Source organism: Papilio xuthus, unplaced genomic scaffold, assembly GCF_000836235.2.
Source record: "Papilio xuthus unplaced genomic scaffold, Pxut_1.1 DF825928.1, whole genome shotgun sequence".
NCBI lineage: Eukaryota > Metazoa > Arthropoda > Insecta > Lepidoptera > Papilionidae > Papilio > Papilio xuthus.
This window is the reverse complement of record NW_013532721.1, coordinates 1,207,421-1,230,432: the sequence shown is the minus strand read 5'-3', so window position 1 is coordinate 1,230,432 and position 23,012 is coordinate 1,207,421. Positions and strand designations below refer to the sequence as shown.

Here is a 23,012-nt window from a genome sequence, read left to right as displayed (position 1 = left end):
AAATAAAGCTGAACATAATTACAATTTTTAGCAATTTTATACAATTAAATTTATTATTAAATTTGTTACTAAATTAAAATGGAAACAATGTCGATGTAGTACATAACAAGTTAGAGGCTGTTAAAAAAAAATAACACTAATGGCCATTATACAGAGGAGTAGGCAGAAATGATAGATTTCCATATGTTGCGAACCTTTTTTCTGGCCATCTTTTTTTTTCAAATAGTGTAAAAGAGGCCAGTAAGAATTATTTTACTGCCATAAACCTAAAAAGAAATAATTTAGAATATTTACGTTGCTTACTTTTGTGTGACTTAATTTTATGATTTTTTCTGTGTATCCATAATTATTTCATGAATACCTAAATGTACTTATATTTATTTGTAAAAATATCCAACAGTTATATATTATTTGTACTTATAAAATTAATTGGTACTATTTTAACAGTACTATAAGGAATAGCTAACGTAAGTAACATATAATCTTTTCCAGTAAATGTGGTTAAAAATATTTATGAATAACTAAGATTGATGTCGAATTATTTTTATTTTTAATTAATCGCTGCATTGAAAACAATTTCTTTCAATTTATTTTCATATAAGAATGTCGTATCTTTTAGTTTTTAGCTCTCAATTTTTTTAACAATACCTTGTTTGAACGCAGATAGGCTGGTCCTACTGTCTTGTCTATTTAGTTTAATTTTACTAAAGCTTCTTAGCTCTATTACTCCTGTGTTTTCACTGTTGACACACTTGTATAAGAACAAAATGTCGTCATCACTCTCATTCTTATTGAAAAAAAACATTGGCAATATGTTAAAATAATTAAGAAATGTAATGCAAGCAAAAATTTTATTAAAATTAAAAATAACATTTTTAGGACATAAACTTTCTCTGGCATACTCAATATCTAACCAAAGTATCATCACATTGTAACCAGTGGTGTCATAAATATAGGTACATTGATTTTGTTTAAATATACAAAGTTTTTTAAAACAGTGAGGTAATAAGTTTTTTGATAATATTCATATTTGAAAGGAAACTCAGCTGTGGTTTGATTATTGCGGCACTTTGACATAATTTTACGATAATTTCGATTGTAGAATAAATGTAATGTAATCTATTTATACTATGCTCTAAACATTTTGTTTGGCTTTTAGAAATCTTCGTAAATTATTGCTTTAGTAATATGCAATATCGTAAATACCCATTAGATCGTTAAGTATTATAAAGGCTATGCACCATTCCTATTAAATTAGCGCTAAGATTTTGTTGCTTTCGATTTTAGGTCCTATTGTAATCAGAATTGTAAGGATACGCGCACACTACTGTGTTAAGAAAACGTATTCTTTTCAATTTATTATCGAATGAACTGCATTATTGTGCTTTTTGGGAACCTTGTTATTTGTACGTATTTACTACTCGAATATTTTGGAACTTGTTGACTGTTTTTGTATCCAATCTTTTTGCATGATGATGTAGTTCGTTTCAAAATTTCTTTCTCTCCGAGAGACATTTCTTTTAGATTGATGTGACCAAAAATTTTAATAAACGTAAATATTTATGTGTCAATTTTTGTTTTATTTAAAAAATTACTTTAAAGAAAAATGGTCGTTTATAAGTTAAATCAGGGCAGGTACTGTGTGTAGAGAGGAGGCGGGGAATACTTTGGCGGCTGCAAGTCTTTCGCCTTCACTTGCAGAGGACGTGCATCTTGTGGTTCTGGCGGCTTCTTCCACCTGGTACACGAACATCTTGTAAATAATATGTACATAATATAGGATGCAACATTTTTTCTCTATGGTATCCAATCACCAAGTCTGGAGCCAGAACTCGTGATCAAGCTTCCGAGTCGGCGATGTAATAATCAATAAAATATCTTAAATTTTCGGTGACACCACCATGTCCTAGTGAAGCAGACCTTACCAGGGCACGAGGCTGAGGTTGTAGGGCGGCTTGGGACGTGCCAGTCGTTCAGCGCGCTCGCGGCGCAGTGCGTCCCCGTCGCGCCACGCGGCGCAGCAGGCGCGCAGCGTGAAGTAATACACTAGCTCCACTCCAGATAGCAACGAGAAGCCCAGGAAAAGACCCGCTATGCCGCCAAACGATACTGACCAAAATTGCTTACATTGATTACAGTTAGCTTACGTGGAAATAATTTTTAACTGTAAATTTACCCTATCTACACAGTAAGATCGCACAGTGAAGGCATTTATTCTTTGAATTTCGCCATTGCCCACTCAAAGGCACAAAAAACTTACCCAACAAGTCAACCCATCCGAAGAGCACCTCGCGTTTGTACCTGACCATTGGCCACGAAACAAACTCCGTCTCCAGAGCGTTAGACGCCACCGGACCTTTGCTTGAGCTTTAATAAAGCACAAAATTATAAGATGAACTGTTACGTAGACTAGTTCACTAGTAGATGTTGTACTGACTCTATTTCAGTGAGCTTCTCCACCTCGTAGACGGTGTGGGAGCAGCCCAGCTCGCAGGTGCAGCGACTCACGTCAGTGATGGCGGCCGCATAGCGAGCTATACACTCCAATTCACGTACAGTGCATTGGCGGTATCCTTCTGTGTTCAAATATTTTTTTGGTATTTGTAACAAAAATATGAAAAAATTTAGAACGCTACGACAAAATTAGTATTATTTAGTATTTAAAAGATTAATACATATTGATATTTTATAAAGAATCTAGTCGTACTTGTTTTTGGATAGAAATGTGGCACGCATTTGCAATACGATCGACTCCTTTGCATCCGGCACTGTCGCATACAGGCCGAGTACGTGTATATAGACGATGTTTCTAATTTGACCTCGTCTGCGAAGATACAACGTCTCTGTCGTATGGAAAGCTGTCGCGCATCCTCCGTGGTATACGTATGTTTGACTGAGAACGAAACTTTCTCTACTCGGTGGTCCCAAGAGAGCTGGGCACTTTGTTCCAATCCCGCCATTTCCTCAGTTGAATGAATATAGATCTAGAATTGTTAAATTATTTTGGCTTTAAAATGATTGTAACGTCATTCATCTCTTTGCGTTTGTTTAAAAGCAAAAAACGAACATATTATACGAATGTAAATAGCGGACACAAAATAATATTGACAAATTGGTAATCAAATGACTACTAACACTAACTTTCACAATGAAACATTGCTACTTTTCGCATAACACTTACGTCTATAATAGATGTATTACGAAATGAATTAAACATGAAGGACCATTTTGAATCCGTCTCGTGAATGTATGCTTCGGTAAACAGTTCGCTCTGCGCCTGAGATTGCCTAAAATTGATTAAATGATATTATATTAAAGATTGAATGCATTAAGGTGCTAAAAACGAGAAAGAAGACGTCAAAGAATTCTTGTTTTTATTAAAACAGCAACGAAAGTTTCTATGTTAGAATCATAATAAAGGATTCCATACATTACCAAGGCCAAGATTTCTCCGCGTGCCGTGAATTGTAAGCGTAACAAAATCCCATTTCTGTGAAGACAGGCACGAGAAAATCACAACATTCTTCCGAGTCTCCTTTCCATTCGCAATCATAAAATGCAGCCTCACACCGTTGAACAATCTATATTATATTTTTTTTGTATGTGAAAATACACAAGTTGCCTTTGATTTTGTGAATATGAAATGCAATAAATAAATATCCTAAAATTATAATAAACACTTATTTATATATCTAGCAATATAGAAGTATAACTAACACTAAAAACAGCTTCCTTGGGATCCAACGCAGGTGCCGGGGCATCATTCGCAGTGTGGCCCACTAGATCGTGCTGCGTGATGAACGTTGTAGCGCTTTCTTCTATAGAGCGGAAGCTTAGAGTCGCCAGCCACTGCAGCATCCTTGTTGCATTTGCAGGCGCGCCAGCCGGCCACACTCTGCATATCAAAATTTTTGCTTTACGAAGAGGACCTGTGGCTATATTTGTACATTGGGCAGAGTTTATTATATATTTAAGTTGACATGTAGTATGAAAGCCAATGGTTAGTGTTTGATGTGAATATTTTACGATACATTATTTATTGCGTACTTATCGATGTACTCCTGTAGTAATTCTTCATCAAGAGGATTCTTGTCGCATATAGTAACTGCAGGGAATGGTACATCCCAATTGTGGAAATCTGTGTCCAAACCTGCATCACCAGATATGAATAAATTATTTGTTTCTTTTTAAATTACACTATAACTTTATTAAAACAATTGTTTTAACTCGCCTGTGATTGTTGGATTTGTTTGAAACTTTTCCCAAAGACTTACAATTATAATGCAAGTAGCCACGGCGCCGATTGCCGTGAAGCTAAACCACATGAATCTAAAAAATTAAAATGTATAATTTGAGAATGCAAAGAAAATAGTTACAACATTAACACAACCAAATAAGGCATCTTACAATAGACGAAGTAGATCTGGTATTTCCTAAATGTAATCGAACGGCACATGGAGAAATTATTACTATATAATAGATAATTATTAGATTTTCGACTCACTTCTCACAAAAGGGTCGTTCTTTTTCCGCGATGTACCGCACGCCATGTAATGTTGAATTGTTGAAAAACTCAGTGGTCTGATGACGTAAGCTTGCCGCCAGCAATGACAGTACTCCGATGTCATCTTTTTGTTTATTTTGGCGCTTTTTTTTCTTTCTCCCCTTTTGATAGCGAGGTGGTAACACATTTTGAGGATATACCTTCGTCATCGTTCTTCATGTTTGACCAATACAAAACTATGAAAGGTACTGGCTATTGTATCCACGCGATATAAGATACAATCAGATTTATCGACCAGTCGTTGCGTGTTGCGCGCTAATTATATAACGACAACTATTGAAATCAAATATAATTGTTTACTAACCGACAGTCCATTATTTTAGGTTATATCTACATCGTATGACACATAAATTGTGTCATACAATGAATGTAGGTCGTTAAAATCCACGGTAACGTAAAATACATGCATGCCTGGCAAGACAATTACATGTATTTCTTCAAGAATTTCACACTTTTTTGTCCGACAGACACAAGGGTGGCTATTTTTTGTAAGTAAATTGTTTAATTATATCAGCTGTTTATTTTTTTAAATCATCTATCGTAGTGAAAGAAAGACACAAGATGTAAAATAAAGTAATGTTAACCCAAAAAATCTAAGTTAAAATAGTAAATTTACAACGCGTTCATTTCTGCTATCTTCTTTTTCGATGCAGTCACTTCTTCGCCCGGGACGTCTGCTTCTTGTGGTATTAGCGCATCTATGTTGATGTCCAGGTCTTTGAGAGCTTCATCTAGCATTTTCACTTTGCCTAATATTTTCTCTGCCTGCAGGTTATATCCCGGCTCCAACATCTTCCCGGTTGGGTTGAGTTTGAATAAGTATTCTGCCTACAATTAATAATTAATACGAGTTGTTATGAGAATTTTCTTACATGTATCGAAGATCTTATGAAGGTCTCTGAAGGTTCGAAGAAATCTATTTGTTAAAGGACATTAAGCATTAATTTTCGAACAAAAATAAAGGATATACGTTTCATAAACTTACAAGGAAATCAATGGGATCCTTGGGTCGTAATTTTGCGACTTCCAAAAGACCTGCAGTCAATGTGGGGAATATGTACTGCACGAGATAGTTACGCATGGGCTCGCCTGCAGCTGCCAAAGCCATTTCTTCCTCTTCACGCATTAATCCATATAACTCCGACTATATGTTTTAAACAAATAGATTAATTAAATATTTAAAGTCACACATGTAACTACGCACAATGAAGACACTCTATACCCAGTATTCCATTTTTTCTTCGTTTTCTTCCTTAATTTTCTTCTCCAGTTCTTGCAATGCTTTACGTTGTTTGGCTTCCATCAACTCTTTTGCCGCCTTTTCTTTCTTTTCTGCTCTCTCGATAACCTCTATATTGTGATAAATGAATTGTGTTATTACTTACACAAAGTGTAAACTTGTCTAACTTTCTGTCTCCTATTTTGCTCAATACAATTTGTTTCTGTTTAAATATTAATATATGTAAGTGTGTGTAGAATACGAATAATTACGATAAAAGAGTCGACAAGTGCTATATGACCTACCCATTAATTTTGCATAACGACACGGACGGCCCAAGCGCAGTGATACTTCGGCGTACGGTCCCTCCATAGAGTAATCATTGTGGTTATTCACTGGCACTACTAAAGGATGAATATCCAGCTCGTCGAAGAAGTTGAGAGGGGATATGTCCGGAGCATCAGTCGCTCTGAACTCACTGAGTAACTTCAGAACAGTTTCTTCGTCCACACGAAATTCGTCTTCGGGCTGACGCATTGCCTTTTCACAGATAAAATCATCCGTTGCTTCTAAAGACACCACTATGTCTAATACGAAAAAAAACATTATGTTAAAAATAGTGCCATGTAAAGATCTTATAGTGTTAAAAACACAATTCTCACCCGGTAACAACTTCTTCAGTACATTGGTATATAGATCCATGTCTTCCTCGAACATATCTCGATCTTCATCTTCGCTTTGTACCTCATCCTGTTCCTCGCCTCTTTCAAAAACTAATAGAAATTATTAATATTATTTTAATACAAGTCAATTAATGATTCCTAGATAAAACATATCATGAAAATGTATTATATAAACAAACAAGTCGTCAAATTAATTACCAACCAACTAAAGTTTAAAAACTTACGAGTAGCACTTTGTACCAAATTAAATCCATCCAACACCCAACCTTTGTTTTGTGCTTCGTGGCTTAAAAGTTTTTTTCTTAAGTACCTACGAAAGAAAAAGACCGATTGACAAAAACTATGTTTTCCAGAAAGCCCTTCGCAGTAGTCCACTTCCTTCCACTCTTAGAAAATATATTGAGGTATAAAATGCAAAAACAATGATTTATCGAACCCAATGATTTCATCATCAGTTGGAGTGCGACCGGAACGCAACAGGCCGAGCGTTATTCGCGCCGCTTCTCGTTCATTTTCATCCTCCTCTGTCTCCTCATCATCCATTGCAGTGTCACCCTCTTCCATTCCTGGCAGCTTGGAAGCTTCACCCTCTTTCCAGTGTTCCATTCGCAATTCCTTAAAAAGTTATCTTACAAAAGTTCAACACGCTCCAAGCAGCGTTTTGGTGTGAAAACTGTCCATGCGAATCGTTGGCACTGGACGTGTTAAAAGTGCCTCAAAAGGTACAATAAAGATTATGTATTCAACTTTGTCTCATTGCTAAATGTCCACCTACGAAATTATATTTCAAATTAAAAGATAATATAATTAAAATAACATACCAAGTCTTTTATCATATCATTAACAATAGTGTCCGGAGAAACGTACACCAAACCATAATTCTCGCAAATTAACCTTGACAATGTACTCTTACCAATCATTATGGGGCCGTATATAACAATCTGTACGAATAAAATACACCAAGTTGTATATAATTTATGTAAAATATTTCACAGTTAATGTAACAATTGAATATGTAGCTCTTTGCTTCCCATATTGTTTGTCACTTACCTTGAAAGATTTTAATTCTCGTTCTTTTTTAAATTGCTTTATAAGAACGGGGACATTTTCAGCAAAGGTCATCTCAGAGATCCATTGCAATCCCATAGTTTCCACTATGAAAGTCGGTTCCATATTCAAATTCAGATTAATTAGATCGTAAATTCTTTGCTATAAAATATTATTTAGAAATTTTTAAATGTTGACTGTAACATTTATGTAACATCTTCTATATAGTCGTATTACATAAAATTATTCGTTTAAGGTGTATAGTAATTAGAAAAATAAAGTCATTTGTTTACGTTACTTAAAATAGTCTAATGTCAGTCAGCAAATATTGTCTAATAAATTATTATTTCATTAATACTTACGTCTATTTCGGGAATCAAGAAAGCATCTTCCGGTGGTATGCATTTAAACATTCCTGAACCGACGAAACGTCCTAATGGCTTTATAATCTGAAATTATTCATATTCAATAAAAATATTTCCAAGCTATGATCTATAAACACCAACACGATAAAAATAGTTTATTTTTAAAACTATTTACTTACCTCTCTCTGCTTCGTTACATTTTGTTCTACCGCCAAAATGTATAGCTTCTTTGGGAAAGTCGTGACAAGATTATAAATAATCCTAAAGTTAAAAAACTTTTATTATTTTGCAGACCACAAACAACAATATACTTTTAATTTTTACTTACTCTGCCAAATCAAAAACATTAATAATAGGAATGACATTTCCTCCGCGCCCTAATATGGGTAAGAAGGGCTCGCATTCCCAAGCTTTTTGAAACCAATAGTAAAGAGCATCCTCACGTCCGCCATATGTCATACCAGACGCTACCACCAAAGCGCTGAAAATGTGTCATTTTTAACAAATGTATTATTTTTCAAGAAATAACGCGTACTATTTTTTTCTTTCAAATGACAGATTTAATTACAGTTCTTATAACTATTCAAGTAATCTCTAGGCTTTTGTTAGGATATCGTTTGCGACATTAATCGGATGCTGGGTTTCGAACTCTCGACGACGTAGTCGAATGTGATGTATTTATAATCAATAGGCTATCGGCGAATCGTCAATAGTATAATGAGTGTTTTTACTACACGATTATTATAATAGAATAATCATTTCTCTAGGATAGAAATTAAGCTCTCGCTGCGTAATTATAATTTATTCAAAGGTTGCCGTGAACCGAAATGATAACCAGCACGTCGGAATTTACAGATTTATGTTAGAACGTTAACAATAACCATTATTCAAAACATTATTTCTTAATAGCGTCCGTTAGACCGTTTATAAGTAACCGTTAAAAAGTTAGGCAATACATAACGACCAGTACAATCATCTCTGTAACATAATACTGTTTCATCACTAAATTTTATGGAGCATACATCACATAATATAAGAAACATTTACTCACCTTGTCTATCTCAAAAATAAACTCTAAACTAAAAACTTTTGGACTCTGTTTTTGTTCCTGTTTCCTTAATTCTTACCATACATAAAAGGTAAATCCCCAAACCACAGTGACTGTACTGACACGTAAGCTGCTTACCCAATTTTCGACTTAAATTTTCTAGCAATACCGATGACCTCATTTTCAACGTTATAATGCTGTTTGTAATTTGGATGCGCTTTTCTTTTGCGAAAATCCGTCTCTACGAATGGCATCTCTGGAGTGTCCTAAAAACCCGTTAACAAATAACACAATTTAATGTGAAAATGTTTAAAAATTGTCTTACAGTAGGAATTAATATAAACTGAAGTCTCTATTTTAAAATCAAAATAGTAAATGAGCTATATTAATTGTAGTCATTAAATCATTCTAGGCTCAAGCTTATGCTTTCCAGGCCCATCTCGAAGACAGAGACATTTTGTGGAAATTACTATTACTTTTGCAATTCCTACGATAATGACTTGTAAGTAGTTTTGAATTACCGGGTCCAATGGCTTTGTAAGAGCCCATGTCATTACTGTGGATAACAATATCAGATAACGCCTCTTGGAATCCGGGACATCGCCGGCGTCATTCACTACGCTGTGAGCTTGTTCCGCCTGTTGTTCCTTTTCAAGCAAGTCTTTTAAAACTATAATGTTTAGAACAAGTATGTATTATGTATATAAATCATTAGTTTAGTTTAAAATGCTTTTGTATTTATGTATAATAGTAAAATATTATTGACGTACAAATATAAAATATATGAGCGTCTGCGTTGTACTTGTTATTCTAAACCGCCAGCCTAACTGTAACTTGGGTTTTTATAAATATGTATTAATTAAATTTAGCATTTCGTACGTTTAAGATAACCCGAAGCAAGTTTGACTTGTTGAGTATCGCTAGTGATATCTAAAATCACTGTCCCACATGTGAGCATCTGAGGCAAGCATTCGTTGACAGGTACGATTGCTGCTACACGGTCGATGGTTGCTATTTTAGGATCGATAACGGTACCTAGAAGAAAAATATATTTTATCACTAAAGTGTTCTAGGAATGTATTTTATAGGAGCTCGATGGTAAAGTCTGTACACAATAGTAAGATTTAAAAACATATTTACAAAAGGAAAAACTGTCAAAAATCAAAAGGTTCCCATAATGTTAAACCACCTCTGCGTTGACATTAGAAAAGCTTATTAAAATGTGATGTATGCAAAAAGACCCAGGAAACATATCAACTAGACAATACAAAAGTAACTGCAGAGTGACTACGATACACCATCTTTGTTAACTCACCTATGATTTCATAAGGATCCGCAACTGGCTTCGGAGAGATCAAAATCTCCGAGTGCTCCCCTATATCCGACACCGATGACACGACTGTAGATTGCTCGGTTTTCTCTATTATTTTCGACACTTTCTTCAAAATTTGTTCACCATGATACGAGTCTAAATTATTTATAAAATACCTTTTAGTTGAGAAAATGTTTTCAAAAGTTGTTGATACATTTCTAATATTCGACATATTGGAGAATTGGACAAAATAAGCAATTTTACGACTGCTTGTTATTTTATGACTTTCTATCGGAAAAGCAAACAAAGGCTAACAAAGATTGTATAGTTATGACAAAAAGTGTCAGAATATTTTTGACACTCATTCGATTATAGCGTGACAACGACAAGCTTATCTGTGCCTAGAAAAGGCGCTGCTATCGCAGTTAGTTCTGGATAAAAATATGTAAAACCTACATAGACATAAAAATGAGATAAAAGGAAAACAATGACAATATCTTGCCACATTTTTTGGTCTTTGACAGGGGGCGCTAGTGAGCTATTATAATTTAATTTTACTTATATCCACCAGGTAAGATAAATTTGTCGGTCTACAAAATTTTCAACGATTTCAAAAGTTGTTAATTCTACATAAAAACCTGGATAACTTGCATTATTCTTTAGCAAACTTAAGATAGGAGATTTTTAGTGTGTACTTATTTAAAATATAATTTAATAGTTAAACACATTTAATAAAATACATGCGTAGAATAATACATTTTAATAGTAATAATTGTCCTGATTACATTGAATAATAGGCATTTGAATAAAATATAATAAAGATAAAACATCAATACATAATCGTACCTATACATAAGTAAAGGTACCTACAAAAAAGTTAGTTGTATCCACACATTAAATTGCGTGTTATGTACTTGCACAAAATTTGTGACGAATGAAATCTACTATTAAGTTTAACGTGTAGGCACAACTATAGAATAATCTAAGTACATAAACCCAAATACTTAAACGACAAAGACGTCAACTGGACGGTATTATGTAACAATAAAACAGACTTTAAACTTATTCTCTAGGTCTATAATAAACCGTTTGTTAAGTACGTAGTAGCCAAATAAAAACTCTTAAATCAGTACGTAAATGTTATTAAGTATTCGCGCCTTAGTATGTTTTGAGAAAGCAATGTTTTTGCTTTCCATTTCTTTGCAAATGTCTAGAATAACACCTCCAACGTATATGTTTCTGCTGCCCAAAGATACTTTTGCTACAGGTAAGAGAGATTCTCGAAGAAAATCAAGAACCAATCTTCACCATTTTCAGAGAAGTGTATTTGAAGTACATAATTTTTTCTATATAATATTAAGTAATAAATTTAAAATTGATTGTTCCCAAGCACCGTTATTTAAAACTAATTTTATTAAATCTAGTGGAATCATTTTTCATTACTTTCGTACATCTTTCACTTCCGTCAATAAATGTTTTTATAATACATAAAAACAAAATTAAAAAACCATTGAATTAAACAATGTAACTATGAAAATAAAATCGAATCTGGATAAGCGAGAAACCCATATAAGCGAGTCATTGTCAAGTACCGACGGATAACCTGTATAAGCGAGAAACTCGCGTTAGAGAGATACCTTTATAGGCGGAAAAAATTTATACCGGTATATTGCACTCTAGCTTATCCAGGTTCGAGGTATCATGTTCCAATTGTGTGCAATAACACGAGACCTAGTTGATGACGTCACAGGTAAAAAATGTCATATCGTAGGAATCTAAAGAATCCAAAAATTATAGGTTCGTCGCTTGCTCGAGTAAAAAATGTATACTGCATCTGGTGATGCATAAGTGGGAGGGTGGCGCGTCTTGTTCTATAAAGGTCTCATGTGATTGTACTCGCGTAATCTATTTTTAGGCAAATTATAAAAAAAAAATTCCATATTTTTGTATTATTTCTAAAACAGATTTAAAAATCCAAACATTTCAGTCTCAATTATTGAACAAAAAAAATTGTATAAAAATATAATTATCCATTTAAAATCCAATTCCAAAAATTCCAACATTCAAAAGTGCAGTTATGGCACGAACAAATCGTTTGATGTAATACTGTTCATTTCTTGTACTAAAATCTACATAATGTCATGTTAAATGTATTATTCGATGTGGTAAGAGGACGGCTTACTTAATATAAATTTATTTTCAATATTTTTCATTGCATTCAAATGCATAGCAAAACAGTAAATCTTCGTATTTTTTAAATTTTATAGGGGCATTCTTAACTACTTTTGTAGATATAACATTTGGAATGCTTAAAAGTCACACTTTTGTAGGAATGTAAAAGTATGCAAAATGATACTTTTCAGGTAAAATGTCGTCACATTGTAAAATTAAGTAATGCAATGAGTATCTTTTGTATAATACTTACATGTTAAAATTAAGTACATTAAAATCAAAATTGTAAAACATATAGGATAAAAAATAATTAAAATAGTTCTATTTATATTTCATAGGCATATTATACGAATAATTATTTTTATAATTGCAATTTGGATTTGTTTTTCAAATACGTATACTGGTATATCTCAAATCTAAAAATATTTCTTAACATTCGAAACACAATTAAAATTAAGATAATCATTTAGACCAGTAAATAAAATGGATGCAAAAATATTCATGCTAGCTTTGATAGCATTAAAGGCCAGTTTGAAAGCATTCTTGTAAACATTTAAAAGGCACCAACTTGAATGTAACGTTTGCAACTACATTCCGTGGCCAAGAAGTTTCTTTACGCAATATCAAATTACCAGTGCTTTTTATGGCCAATATTGTTATTAATACAATATTCCAAAACCAATTCGTATGTAAAATTAAACTTATGGAAAACATAATTCTTAACCTAAAAGTGTAAAAAGTTCGACAGATATAAAGGCGAAAATAAGGTATTATCTCACTTTAGGTTTCCTTCGAAACTTCAAAAGCGAAATAACATTTAGTTTATGTAAAAGGCACTTAGTTGCTGTGTGTATATCACTGACAACTGAAATTACTCAATAATTCCAGAGCACCTTTTTAATTGAGAACTCGATTAAAATTGACAGCACCAGACTATCTATAATATTATGAAGGTATCAATACTTATAGTTATCCTACACCCTTAAGTACAATATATGTATTAAAATATGTTTGAATGCTGGAATATGCTTCCTACAATTGTGTAGTAATGACTGACTTACGATGAATGATAGTTATTTCCTTCTCTCCGATACCTGATGGAGAACTCGGTTCAGAAGTCACGAGCCAAGGTGACAACGACGATATCGGTTGGGATTTGGGTACAACATCTTCTTTTCTATCCACTGGTTTAGGCGAAGCTATCTTGGTTTGGGCACGCGGAGGTTCGACAACGACAATTGAGACGTACTGAGAATTATTTGCCAACGGCGAATTCGGCTCGTTTAGTATTTTCGGTGAAGGTGTCGACGGAATAGATAGATTTATATTTGTAGACTCATTAATTATTTTAATTTCATTCTCTCTAGCTTTAAGAATGTTGTTACACTTTAGCTGTCCCGGAGGCAGATTCTTATTTGAAGATAAATAACATTTTGCTTGATTGTTCGGTATCTCCTTATCCGACAATGAATCTAGTTGATCTTTCTTAGCTTCGTTTTTAGAGTCATCGTTATTCAATTTTTCTTTCACCAGGCTCATAAGAAGATCATTAAGTGGATTAAATTCAGCGGCAGGCGAACAATTACAAGACGGCTTGTTTATAACTAGCTGTGTTAGATTATTTTTCTTCTCGTCTGTATTACCTTTATCGATTTTGAACAAAACTTTATTGCTGATAGCGTCCTCCTTAGATATCTTCACCTCTTCCACTGGTTCGTCATTCATAATATTTTTTGTTGAAGGCTCTCCTATTTCAGTTGGCTTCGGATCAATCTCAATTAACGAAGATTTTTGTGACTTCGCGCTACTCTTTCTCGATAGAGTATCGAGTGCAGATTCCGGCATGAGCGGCGTAGTATCAGTGGAAGTACTCGGCATCTCGGTATTGACTTCAGACTGGGATGGAGTTTCAGGTTTTGTTGTTACGTTCTGTTTTTCACGTTCCCTTAAAACATGACTCTGACGTCGAGCGAACCTTTGACTGGGGCGTCTCTCAAATTGAACTGTGCGACGCGCTCGATTCTGTTGTGTGGTTTGATATTCTGTTTTGCCCGAGTATTGGAATCTCGATCCCATCCTGAAGAAGTTTTGCCTGGCAGAAGGTCCTTTAACTGGGGCACGTAAGCGGAAGAAAGTGTGGTGTTCTACAGCACATTTCCAAAGATGTTTACATGCTTTTTCATTGTGCAGGCGGAAAACAAATGTATGTTCTTGTTCACGACCTTGATCATCATCTTCAACGACTACCAGCGTCAATTTCTTTTTCTTGAAATCTAATTTGCTTATCTTGGGCCAAAAGAATAACCCAATTTTTTGAGGTCCTTCAAAAACGAGTATACCAGTAGGTGTCAAACCCAAATGGTACTCACATCCATCTTTACCCAAAACAATGTGCATGTCAACACCATACATTTCAAGCCACTTTGCTTTATTTAAGTAATTTACTTCAGCTTGAGCTGGAGTGAGACCTTTGTATTTTTTATACTCTTCTAATATTTCTATTTCCATCTCCTCTGTTTGATTTGGCACAAATCTAAACTCTGATACTGTAGCAGGTGTGTGCAATGACTCATCAAAATCTCCTAATTCTGACTGCAGAGCCAAAGCAGCCAGCTCTACTGCAGTGGAATGAGGACATTCTAATTTACTCTCCAAAATATCTTTCTTTAGTTGTAAGAAAAATTGATATCTTGTCAATTCTTCTCTTAAATTATTGGGTTCAGATGAGTAAAATTTAACTTTTAATCTCAAAGTATAGGGGGGTCCAATTTTAACTTGTTTCTTTATTGTTTTAGTTGGATCCAACCAGTGTTTAACATTGTTTGTGTCAGTAAATTGAAGTCCAAAATAATCTTTTTCAATTAAATCTAAGGAATAAAATACTTGTTCATAGAGATCTGCAGCACTTGCTTTTTTAGATAGATTGATAGATAAATCAGTTTCATCAAGTAACATTACCTTGCACTGTATCAAGTTTTTGTTGCTTGAACTTTTCTGGGCCTGTTTGTTTCGATTCTGGCTGGATGAGCGCCCTCGTCGGCTGAGGAAGCGCAACATTTTGACAAGGCACAGTAAATCTATAACAAAAGATAAAAAAAATACATTAACAAACAAGGAATAGTTAATTTAAGAAACTAATAAACAAACCAGTCTGTACCCATATAACACTATAGAAAAGAGTACAAACTGAATGACACAAAACTCTACAAATTTTTGTACACTTTAATCTACCAGAGTTCACAGTAAATTGGAGATATGTACCCATGAAAAACAATGTGTTTACATGTGTACACACACTAACACTGAATAATTTCTCCTTGTGGGCTATAGGTATTGTATATTTGATTTCTATCAACTACCTGATGTAACAGACAATTCTAATATTGCCAATTTTTCCATTGTTACGTTACATAAACAGCTATTGTATATATGAGATGTAAAAATTACAAATGACAAATTACTGAGGCATTGTATCATTTCATCACTTAATAATAATTGATTTAGTGAGTATCAGAAAATTGTATACAAACTTTGTACAAGTTTATCATTTTTATTTTATTGCTCAGAGGAACTACTGAGTGTATAGTTTTTAGTAATATTCTTAAAAGTCTTGTCTATTCAAATTTAGTTTGTGGAACATTTTTTTTAATTAACATCTTGTCCTAATTAGGAAGTATTACTATTTCAACATTAAGAATTGAATGAAGCAAGTGTGTTTCCTTTCCAGAAGCCTTCTATGTAGATGAAGTAGCAACCTATTCCAACATAACGGATTAAGTTTCTTATAATAGGATTGCATTGAGCTTAATTAGTGTTAAAATGAAAAATCTCTGAACTATTTATAATTGTATTAGTTTATAAGAATAAATGTAACATTTAATGGTAATGAGAATCGTTAGTCAAGTTTTTATTTTAAAAAATTATTTGTGTGTATTATAAATTTGGTGGTCTATAGCAATTTTCATACTGGTTCCACATATTTTAGCTTATACACATAGTTATGCTTTATAAAAAAATAATATTAAATACACAAATTATAATTCCAGTGACCCAGATGGTAACATAGTGCTCATAGGTCAATATATTAGTATGTATCTGTATAACTATTGACATTATTGTGGGCGTATATCTTAGTTCCAAGCAAACGTGGATAAAGTGAAAGAACAACTGGATTTCAAGAGATTGCTTTTTCTATAGACATTAATATATGACTCCTTCATTCTAAATGTATTTAGACAATCAGACTTACCAAATCGTCAATGATGTACAGAGCCTCCAGAATCATCAAAATAAATTGATAAATTTTTAATCCATGAAAATAAACCTTGACAACAGAACAGAGAAAAAATATAAAAAGCAAAAGCAATACAGATTAAACATAGCGGGGCTTAGCTTATTGTTTCCAAAAAACTAAGATAGATCAACATGTGAAATAAACAGTTTGATCTTAATAACTGTAATTATTACTTAAAAATAATGTAATTTCATTTAATGATTAAATAATGAAAGTGGTGCTAACATATTTTATTAGTCTGTTTTTGTTTTCCATTTCTAGATTTGGGATTTGGCACTTGTTTGACACACTCTGGATCTCCTCTCTTTGGATTTTGAAAAAGAATCTGACTTTTCATATGAAGTGACTGTGCGTGGCTGTTTTATATACGAGTAAAACGTTCTGTTTGGAACAATAAAGGTAATTTGATTATATACAATGAACTTTACATCATTACTATGTGACACTATTTAGTTTTTCCTCTTCTAGAACGTTAGAAACTATTGAAAGTGAGGTTATGAGTTAAGAGCGATTTGCCTCATTAATTCCGTGTTGTACCATCATGTTATCATATTCAGAACTGCCTTAAAACATATTTTAAATTCTTAGAATAAATCTTAATTAACAAATGAAGGTACATTTTAAAACAGTAGATAGAAATCGATCCGTGCTAAACTTATTTATGCGTATTTTCTATTGTCAACAAAGGGTTATTACCAAGGATAAAATATCGGAAAGGATCTTGATTGAAGTGTAGTTACTTTATAATATTTACGTTACAATTTTAATTATTGTGTATTTACACATATCTGATGTAAGGTAAAACGAAATAGGGCAGCTTCTATAGCATTTAAGCAGTCAAATATTTGTATAAATATATTCGAATTGATTTTTTGAATATTTACGTATATAAAGTGTGTTCTCCATCAAATAAATTGTATTATTGATGGGGAATTTTCATTTTTTTAAATAAAAATATTTAATGTCTATTTAATTTTTTTTCTTTACAGATGCCTGTAGCTGATGATATACAATCTTCTTGGGCAGATGAGGTTGAAATTGATCAGGGAGCTCTACCTCCTCCATCGGAAGTCGTAGAAAATGGCTTGAAGATTGTCACCGAATATAAATATGACAATGACAATAAGAAGGTTAAAATTGTAAGGACATATAAAATTGAGAAGCGTGTTGTGTCAAAGGTAAAAATATATTTGTAGTTTTATATAGTTACTGTCAGTTAATATTTGAATTATAGCTTTTTTAGTTTGAAATAAGAATGATTTACCATCCATTTCAACAAGCTACTAAATAGAAAGTAGGTGATGCTACATAAGGAAAGAGTTAATTATTAATACAATTTTATTTATGTGGTTTAGAGTATTGCAAAGCGTAAAACATGGAGTAAATTTGGTGATTCTGCAAGTGATAAGCCAGGTCCTAATCCTGCAACCACCAATGTTTCTGAAGATGTATTTATGCAGTTCATCACAAGTAAAGAAGAGAGTCAACGAACCGATGATGGTGATCTTGATGGTCTTAAGGTATTTTTTTGATATTGCATATAGTAATGTTGCCTAAAGAATAACAATTTCATATTTGGTATTGTTTTACTATGCAACTGTTCTTTTTATTGGGATAAGATCATAATTCATATCATAAGATATGTATTGATACAATTCAATTCAATTCAAGCCCAATATATGTAAATTTACTACATTTAGATTATGAATACCTATTTACTAGCACATTTTTATTTTAGCCTCAAACAAGTAGTGTCATCTACAAGTGCCGAACATGCCAGGGTGAACATTGGACTTTGAGCTGTCCATTCAAAAACAGTGATGTTGTTATGGCCAAGGCCAATGAAGCGGCTAAAGCTGCTGGTAAGTAGTAATTACTTTCTAGTCTTGCATATATTATAAAAGCGAATGTTTCGATAGATGGATGGATGTATGTTTGTTTTAAGGTATCTTCAGAACAGCTGAGTGGATTTGTGAAATTTGTCAAACATATATAATAGTAATTATTCTAGAACACATACTACATAGCTACTAATTATGGTTTTATAAATTCCGCGCGGACGGAGTCACGGGCGACAGCTACTACATTGATAAATAACAATTATTTATAAAACATTTAATAGTTTTTCATGAGTAAAACTAAGCAAAGAGGATGGACCATTTTTTTCGCTTTTGCTATCTAGATTATAATGGGATGGGCCTAAAGGACTAGAAATGACGTCATAGTCTAAATGACCCATCCATAAATGTTCTACTTTTTGTTAATTCATTACATTAAATTTCCATTTTCAGAAACGAAGACTCCTGCTACCACCAACAAGTACATCGCGCCGAACATGCGCGAAGGCGCCAAGCCTCGCAGCTGTGAGCCCCCAGGCCCAAGACGTGATGACATAGCAGCCATTCGTATCTCCAATCTTAGCAACTTTGCAGTGGAAGCCGATCTGGATGACCTGGTTCGTGGTTTCGGACCTGTGCAGAAGCTGTACCTTGCAAAAGAAAAGGTTTGGCCCACATTTTATTTACCTCGTTTTAATTAGTGACTTTGGTTATTTTTAACAACCTACCCTATGATTGAGTGGACATATGAGGTTTAGTATTATCAAGGTTCAGCTAGATAGAAAAGTTTCATTATTACTTGTAAGCAGTTATTTACTGCTACTCCACAATTGCATTCTTTATGTTACATTGAAAGGCTACTGTATAAATTTAGTTCTTGGTAAAATGGTTGTAATAACTATTTTTCAAATGAAGAAAATACCTACCTATTAGACCTAGCCTGCCTTGACATCCTCCAATATGCAGGCATCCTTTTTCTCAACTATCATGCGTATTTTTTTTGTTTCAGAGTACTGGACAATGCAAAGGGTTTGCTTATGTTCACTTTAAGTTCAAAGCTGATGCTGCAAAAGCTATTCAAATACTTAACGGTTACGGTTACGATCACTTGATTCTGAATGTTGAATGGTCCAAGCCACCACAAAATAATTAGTTGTCACTGAGAAAAAACCTATATACAATATTTTGAAATAAATGATTTAAAAAGTAATTTGTTTTTATTTCCGATATAATTAAGAAACCTTAATTTATTACCTTCAAAAATAAAATGTAATTACATTTTGAATGTGAATGATGTGATTGCTTTGTAAAATTTGAACTTGGTCTATTTATAAGTGCATAAAACCTTCAAAAAATAATGTTGTGATTTAAAGATTGGGAATAGCTACCAAAGTGGAGGCCGCAACACAATTTAACATGTGTCAGCTAATTTGTAACTTAAATAAAACAAGTACATTGCAGTACCTACTTATTTATTCTATTTTTTTTAAATAAAGATGTATTCATGTGATATTTTTGAACAAGGCTAGGAATAGAAGGTAGATTACAAAAGAAACATCTTGGAAAGCATAATATAAATAAATGAGTTCTTAACTAATATTAAAGGACTAAAAATATTTTTAGTTCAATTATTTATTCGAAGTTTTCATTCCTTATGACTAGACATTTATTAAAGGATTTAAACACCAACACTATAATATGAATAAATAGTTAGAAAATAATGTGCACTTAATTTTGGAAAATGCTCATGTCTCATTTAAGTAACTAACAACAAACAAGCATGCTAAATATATTTTATATGTCAATATCATATTTTTCATCATCACTGTTAGGGCTATATGTTTCTTCAGGGAGTCGTACTTCACCGCAGAACATAAGTTCAACATAGTTAAAATAATCCAATGCTATATTAGTTAACGTTGCACCTGTGGCAATACCAAGTACTGTGCCAATGACTGGTCTCTGACCCACAGAGCTTCGTAAGATTGCCCATAAGAATATAGAACCTAAAGGCCAGAGGCAACCACCAAGAAATGCCCAAGAGAAACGTCTTGCTGGTGCAGCAGTGGCAATATGTGGTCGTCCCCAAAGCCAGAGTCCAGCTCCACTGCCAGCCGATAGGAACAAGACATCTGTCACATCGCGCCGAGGAAACAATCTGAAATGAGTATACTCACTATTAAATGTAAGTAAAAGTGGCAGCATTGTTAGGAACTATATTGGTAACATTTATATCAATCTAATAGATACTCTGTGCACATGGTGTTTGTAAATATGATGTTTACATGCTTATACAATTGACATTTGGTATATAATATGCAGATCATAATAAATAATTTAAAGTATCTCTGAATGGAACAGTACCTTAAAGTTGAAAGTGCACAATATTGTCCACGGAAAAGCAATGATGGGGTGTATAAAGATGTATTTCGCATAAAAAAACAGATTTGTTAAAGAAGTACATACCTGACCATCAAGTGTGGATTCATCACACTGACTGATAATGTTGTGTAACTGACGAGGCCTTGTAAAGGCAAATAATAAAATAAAACATTGTCCTTAGTGAATGGCGGTATCCTTATTCTGTTTACAGATTTATTAATATACTCTACAGTTTTGGGAACTGTAACCGGTAGACTGAAAACTTGTGTTTTAATGTTAGCATAAATCTTCTCAAAAAATTCCATTGTGATGAGATAATCGGAGCGCTATATTCTAGATCTACATTAACAGGGTTATATAGGTACCGATAATTTGGCAAGCCTATAAGGTTATTTATAATTATTACTTGTAATTAGCATTAAAGTTGGTAGATCGGGCACTGAATAAATTTTAATACAATCAAAAGTCAAAAACACAGATACACATAGACAAGAGTAACTGACAGGATAGATCAAACAATATTACCATAGACTTACAACAGACGTACAAGTGAATTTCTCGTTTCTAGCGAATCCTCTGGATACTGTTGTAATTCAAGTTAAAATGTAGGAATCCAACTAGGACAACTACAGAAGTCGCGTTTTAAATAAACCAAACAGTGGAGACAAAGAAAATAATTTGATTAATGACTTGGATAGAGTCATTAAGATTTATTGGCAATGTTTACGCTTTGACGTTTGTCATTGTGACACAGTCATATGTTTATTTTTGTATTTTAATTTTTTATAGGTTAGTTTTAAAATAATATGCTTATTAGACCGCGTTTAATTAAACTTGTAAATAAATTTACTTTAAATAGAAATGTCTTTTCTGTTAGAAATGAATTGGCTTTATCGAAAAGAAAATATACTAATAGCCTTATACTTGGCTTAGAAACATCTTGCGACGATACAGGCTGTGCAATTTTAAATAAAACCGGCGAATTATTAGCGGAATCTCTACATTCACAGAACTTAATGCATTTACGACATGGAGGCATAATTCCGGATATAGCTCGTGATTTGCATAGCAGCTCTGTTGAACCAGTCGTATCTGAAACATTACAGCAAGCTCGAGTCACGATGGACGATATTGCTGCAATAGCAGTGACTTTGAAACCAGGTCTTCCACTGAGCCTTGTAGTTGGAATGAAGTATGCAAAACATCTAGCGCGTAAATATAATAAACCAATAATTCCAATACATCATATGGAAGCTCATGCATTAGTTGCAAGAATGCAACATAATATTGAATTTCCATACTTAACTTTGTTAATATCTGGAGGCCATTGTCTGTTAGCTGTTGTTGAAGATGTAATACAATTTAAACTACTTGGAGAAAGCATTGATATGGCACCTGGTGAAATGTTTGACAAAGTTGCTAGAAGAATGAAACTGAGGAATATCCCTGAATTTGCTCAGATGTGTGGGGGACAAGCAGTTGAGGTAGCTGGATCAAGAGCTACTAATCCTCATTTATTCAAACTACCTTTACCTTTAGCTGATTACAAAGATTGCAATTTTAGTTTTAATGGACTTAAAACATCTGTGTTGCTACATTTACATAGAAAAGAAAAAGAACATCAGATTACTGCTGACAAGTTAATACCAGAGGTAAATGATTTATGCGCAGCTATGTTGATGGCCACATCTAGACATTTAGTTCATAGAACACAGAGAGCTATGGAGTTTTGTCAACAAAATAATTTAATACCTGATAGTAAAAAACAATTAATTGTCTCTGGTGGAGTTGCTTGTAATAATTACATTTTTAATGCATTATCATTATTGTGTCATGAATTCAATTATCAAATATATAGGCCTACTCCTAAATTATGTACAGATAATGGGGTTATGATAGCTTGGAATGGTTTAGAGAAATGGCGAAGAGGCTTAGATATTGTTACAGATTTAAATACTTTAGATATTGAAGGTAATAGTAAATTAGGCGAAAGTTTTATATCAAAAGTTGCCGAAGCAAGAATACCTATAAAGCTAGTAAAAATAAAAATGAGATGTTAATATTAATTTGATTTTTTTTCATTTTTAG

General features: G+C 33.3%; 6 protein-coding genes across 8 annotated transcripts; 2 read left to right on the top strand and 4 right to left on the bottom strand.

Annotated features, from left to right (window-relative positions):
* Positions 1 to 13: 13 nt before the first annotated feature.
* On the bottom strand, positions 14 to 4,738 carry ppk23 (amiloride-sensitive sodium channel pickpocket 23). Of its 3 annotated transcripts, none has more exons than XM_013322663.1 (11): positions 4,505 to 4,738; positions 4,232 to 4,329; positions 4,048 to 4,150; positions 3,718 to 3,895; positions 3,436 to 3,581; positions 3,182 to 3,287; positions 2,708 to 2,984; positions 2,438 to 2,576; positions 2,261 to 2,367; positions 1,926 to 2,109; positions 14 to 1,738 (listed from the first exon to the last, which is right to left on the bottom strand). In XM_013322663.1, the coding sequence occupies exons 1-11, from the start codon at positions 4,711 to 4,713 to the stop codon at positions 1,627 to 1,629; spliced, it is 1,659 nt and encodes a 552-aa protein (XP_013178117.1). In that variant the 5' UTR covers positions 4,714 to 4,738; the 3' UTR covers positions 14 to 1,626. The 3 variants fall into 3 exon arrangements, with proteins under 3 accessions (XP_013178117.1, XP_013178118.1, XP_013178119.1); XM_013322664.1 differs by having other exon boundaries at positions 2,438 to 2,573; XM_013322665.1 differs by having other exon boundaries at positions 4,408 to 4,573.
* Positions 4,739 to 5,103: 365 nt separating this feature from the next.
* Positions 5,104 to 10,551, bottom strand: LOC106125451 (adenylate kinase 7). Its single transcript, XM_013322662.1, has 16 exons — positions 10,242 to 10,551; positions 9,806 to 9,961; positions 9,448 to 9,596; positions 9,065 to 9,192; positions 8,207 to 8,359; positions 8,058 to 8,139; positions 7,876 to 7,962; positions 7,517 to 7,675; positions 7,288 to 7,407; positions 6,903 to 7,081; positions 6,691 to 6,776; positions 6,446 to 6,556; positions 6,089 to 6,370; positions 5,787 to 5,914; positions 5,550 to 5,708; positions 5,104 to 5,392 (listed from the first exon to the last, which is right to left on the bottom strand). Exons 1-16 carry the CDS (start codon positions 10,468 to 10,470, stop codon positions 5,177 to 5,179), a joined length of 2,424 nt encoding a protein of 807 aa, XP_013178116.1. The 5' UTR covers positions 10,471 to 10,551; the 3' UTR covers positions 5,104 to 5,176.
* Positions 10,552 to 12,800: 2,249 nt separating this feature from the next.
* LOC106125478 (band 4.1-like protein 5) lies at positions 12,801 to 16,758 on the bottom strand. Its single transcript, XM_013322703.1, has 2 exons — positions 16,660 to 16,758; positions 12,801 to 15,487 (listed from the first exon to the last, which is right to left on the bottom strand). The coding sequence occupies exon 2, from the start codon at positions 15,465 to 15,467 to the stop codon at positions 13,443 to 13,445; it is 2,025 nt and encodes a 674-aa protein (XP_013178157.1). The 5' UTR covers positions 15,468 to 15,487; positions 16,660 to 16,758; the 3' UTR covers positions 12,801 to 13,442.
* A 304-nt stretch (positions 16,759 to 17,062) lies between these two features.
* Positions 17,063 to 19,750, top strand: eIF3g1 (eukaryotic translation initiation factor 3 subunit g1). The gene is given in 6 exon segments (NM_001312080.1): positions 17,063 to 17,103; positions 17,694 to 17,882; positions 18,060 to 18,224; positions 18,443 to 18,566; positions 18,996 to 19,207; positions 19,552 to 19,750. Coding segments are annotated over 5 exon segments (834 nt in total). The 5' UTR covers positions 17,063 to 17,103; the 3' UTR covers positions 19,696 to 19,750.
* Positions 19,751 to 20,156: 406 nt separating this feature from the next.
* LOC106125170 (uncharacterized) lies at positions 20,157 to 21,413 on the bottom strand. Its single transcript, XM_013322266.1, has 2 exons — positions 21,009 to 21,413; positions 20,157 to 20,700 (listed from the first exon to the last, which is right to left on the bottom strand). Exons 1-2 carry the CDS (start codon positions 21,227 to 21,229, stop codon positions 20,337 to 20,339), a joined length of 585 nt encoding a protein of 194 aa, XP_013177720.1. The 5' UTR covers positions 21,230 to 21,413; the 3' UTR covers positions 20,157 to 20,336.
* A 299-nt stretch (positions 21,414 to 21,712) lies between these two features.
* LOC106125505 (probable tRNA N6-adenosine threonylcarbamoyltransferase, mitochondrial) lies at positions 21,713 to 22,990 on the top strand. The gene has a single exon (XM_013322738.1). The coding sequence runs from the start codon at positions 21,731 to 21,733 to the stop codon at positions 22,982 to 22,984; it is 1,254 nt and encodes a 417-aa protein (XP_013178192.1). The 5' UTR covers positions 21,713 to 21,730; the 3' UTR covers positions 22,985 to 22,990.
* Positions 22,991 to 23,012: the final 22 nt, after the last annotated feature.

Coding starts and splice junctions, on each gene's coding strand:
- ppk23 (XM_013322663.1), bottom strand. CDS start 4,713: ATGACGAAGGTATATCCTCAAAATGTGTTACCACCTCGCTATCAAAAG. Junction 3,288..3,435: donor GCGGAGAAATCTTGGCCTTG/GTAATGTATGGA, acceptor AATCAATTTTAG/GCAATCTCAGGCGCAGAGCG. Junction 2,110..2,260: donor CGGATGGGTTGACTTGTTGG/GTAAGTTTTTTG, acceptor AATTTTGGTCAG/TATCGTTTGGCGGCATAGCG.
- LOC106125451 (XM_013322662.1), bottom strand. CDS start 10,470: ATGTCGAATATTAGAAATGTATCAACAACTTTTGAAAACATTTTCTCA. Junction 7,963..8,057: donor ATGTAACGAAGCAGAGAGAG/GTAAGTAAATAG, acceptor GAATAATTTCAG/ATTATAAAGCCATTAGGACG. Junction 7,676..7,875: donor TCTTGATTCCCGAAATAGAC/GTAAGTATTAAT, acceptor AATATTTTATAG/CAAAGAATTTACGATCTAAT.
- LOC106125478 (XM_013322703.1), bottom strand. CDS start 15,467: ATGTTGCGCTTCCTCAGCCGACGAGGGCGCTCATCCAGCCAGAATCGA.
- LOC106125170 (XM_013322266.1), bottom strand. CDS start 21,229: ATGGAATTTTTTGAGAAGATTTATGCTAACATTAAAACACAAGTTTTC. Junction 20,701..21,008: donor AATCCACACTTGATGGTCAG/GTATGTACTTCT, acceptor TACTCATTTCAG/ATTGTTTCCTCGGCGCGATG.
- LOC106125505 (XM_013322738.1), top strand. CDS start 21,731: ATGCTTATTAGACCGCGTTTAATTAAACTTGTAAATAAATTTACTTTA.